The following is a 2,117-nucleotide window of genomic DNA, read 5'->3' as shown; positions in this document are numbered from 1 at the left end:
GATTCTGACTCACAGCGCCCCTAGAGGACAGAGTGGAACTGCCCCACAGGGTTCCTAGGCTGTCAATCTTTATGGAAGCTGACTGTCACATCTTTTTCCTGCAGAACAGCTAGAGGCTTCCAACTATCGACCTTTTGAAGCATTTTTATTAGCCTTCTCGGCTGGATAACACTATTTGTGTTGGGTACTGAATCAAAGAACACAGGTGGACAAATTACAGTATGCGTATTCATCGACTTGAATGAGGATCTCACCGAATTAGATCTGGCACCACTGCTGTCTTTGGTGTGAATGCCCTTTTCATTGTTGTTGCGTAGGCATCCCAGTTGGTGTCACCTGCCAAGAGCACAACAAAGCCCTTTACAATGTAGCGACCTGGAGTATTTGATCAACTGCTGTTTAGACAATTACAATGACTTGCGAGAAGAAAACAGTCCCAGTAGGAATTTTATTCTCATCTTCAGAGTCTAAAGAAGTAAAGGCCAGTGTGTGGCTTTTGATAGGAAAGAGGGGAAGACTCATTTAATTACCTGGGTTCTTCCCCACCTGCTCCCCAAATGAAAAGAGTTCTACTGTTTGTCCCCATGTTGTTCTAAAGAGTTCAAGCAATGCATCCAACTATAAAGAACGTGTAGTTGTCTTTGACAGACTATCATCTGTTGATGACCACCTTTACTGTTTTAGTGATCAATTTTCATATATGTCCTGTCACACACACATATACATACAGTGATTTCACACAAAAGGGTCATATCATACGTGTCAACATTTTCCCTGGACATCTTTCTCACTCCTTCCTCTCCCCACTCACTCTCACCCTCCTCCCCTTCTTCCTCTCAGGTAGCCCATGTTAACAAGTGTGCATGTATCTTTCCATATTGTTTTTCTTGCTGATATAATCATATGGAGATTTGTTACATGCCATACCATTCGAGGTGAGTCGACTCTGACCCACAGCGCCCCTAGAGGACAGAGTGGAACTTCACCACAGGGTTTCCAAGGCTGTCAATCTTCACAGAAGCAAAGCCCAAACCATACCCACTGCCATGGACTCGATTCTGACTCACAGCGCCCCTAGAGGACAGAGTGGAACTGCCCCACAGGGTTTCCCAGGCTGTCAATCTTCTCAGAAGCAAAGCCCAAACCACACCCACTGCCGTGGAGTCGATTCTGACTCACAGCGACCCTGTGAAACAGGACAGAGTGGAACTGCCCCAGAGGGTTTCCAAGGCTGGAAGCTGACTGCCACATCTTTCTGCCACTGTAACTGGTGAGTTTGAACCACCGATCTTTGGTTAGCCCCACTAGCTGCTGGCTGCTGAGGCCGATGAACCCAAGATCAACAAGTAAAATGGTACAGTCCCAAGATTAGCAGACAACATGGCAGGCCACTAGTTCAAGTCCAAGAACAGTCCCAAGATCAGCGGGCAACATGGCAGGCCACTTAGATGAAGACTCGGCCAAATGCAGAAGCCAAAATGTGCCAGCAAGCTAGAGACCCTTCTCAAAGCGTCTTCTCATATACTGGAAGCAAGCCACACCCCAAAGGCACCTACTCAGCTGCTCACAGAAGATTCTACCAGTTTCATCATGGGGAATGACTACATCCAGCCGCCCCACCACTCAGAACCATGGCCCAGCCAAGTTGACACACAACTTAACCACCACAGACGGCCATGGTGTTTGCAACTGATCCAAGATGCCCTCCTCCTGCCCCTCCCCCCATAATGATGAACTCCTCCATTGAGTCTCTGGCTAACAGACGCAGAGGGACCTCATGGACAACAGACCAAACCGCTGCCTGGTCCTGCGTTGTCCCCACCGTCACCAGCATCTTCAGTGCACCGCTGAAGCAATTGTTAGTCCACCTCACTGAAGGTCCCTTCGACCTCACTGGCCCTCTCCTGCACCAAACATGATGTCCTTCACCAGCGTCTGATCCCTCCTGATGACACGTCCAAAGCCAGTGACTCAGACACTGTTCTCTTGTGACCCGTAAGGTGTTCGTTGGCCTCCTTCCTGGTCTTAGTCTGGAAGCTCTGCTGAAACCTGCCCACCATGGGTGGTCCTGCTGGCATTGACGGGTGGCATAGCTTCCAGCAGGAGCTCTGGTGGCA

The 2,117-nt window shown here is 49.1% G+C and overlaps 1 protein-coding gene across 1 annotated transcript in view; it reads right to left on the bottom strand.

Annotated features, from left to right (window-relative positions):
• The window catches only part of TEX26 (testis expressed 26), a 37,534-nt gene that overhangs the window by 28,400 nt on the left and 7,017 nt on the right, over positions 1–2,117 (bottom strand). The window contains exon 2 of the mRNA XM_007958276.1: positions 255–336. Within this exon, the coding sequence (XP_007956467.1) occupies positions 255–336 (82 nt within the window). The remainder of the gene's footprint in view (positions 1–254; positions 337–2,117) is intronic.

The sequence above is a fragment of the Orycteropus afer genome, unplaced genomic scaffold (assembly GCF_000298275.1).
Source record: "Orycteropus afer afer isolate SDZICR_OR568_19922 unplaced genomic scaffold, OryAfe1.0 scaffold00902, whole genome shotgun sequence".
Taxonomy (NCBI): Eukaryota; Metazoa; Chordata; class Mammalia; order Tubulidentata; family Orycteropodidae; genus Orycteropus; species Orycteropus afer.
Note: the sequence above shows the minus strand (reverse complement) of the source record. Positions and strands in the feature narration are given on the sequence as shown.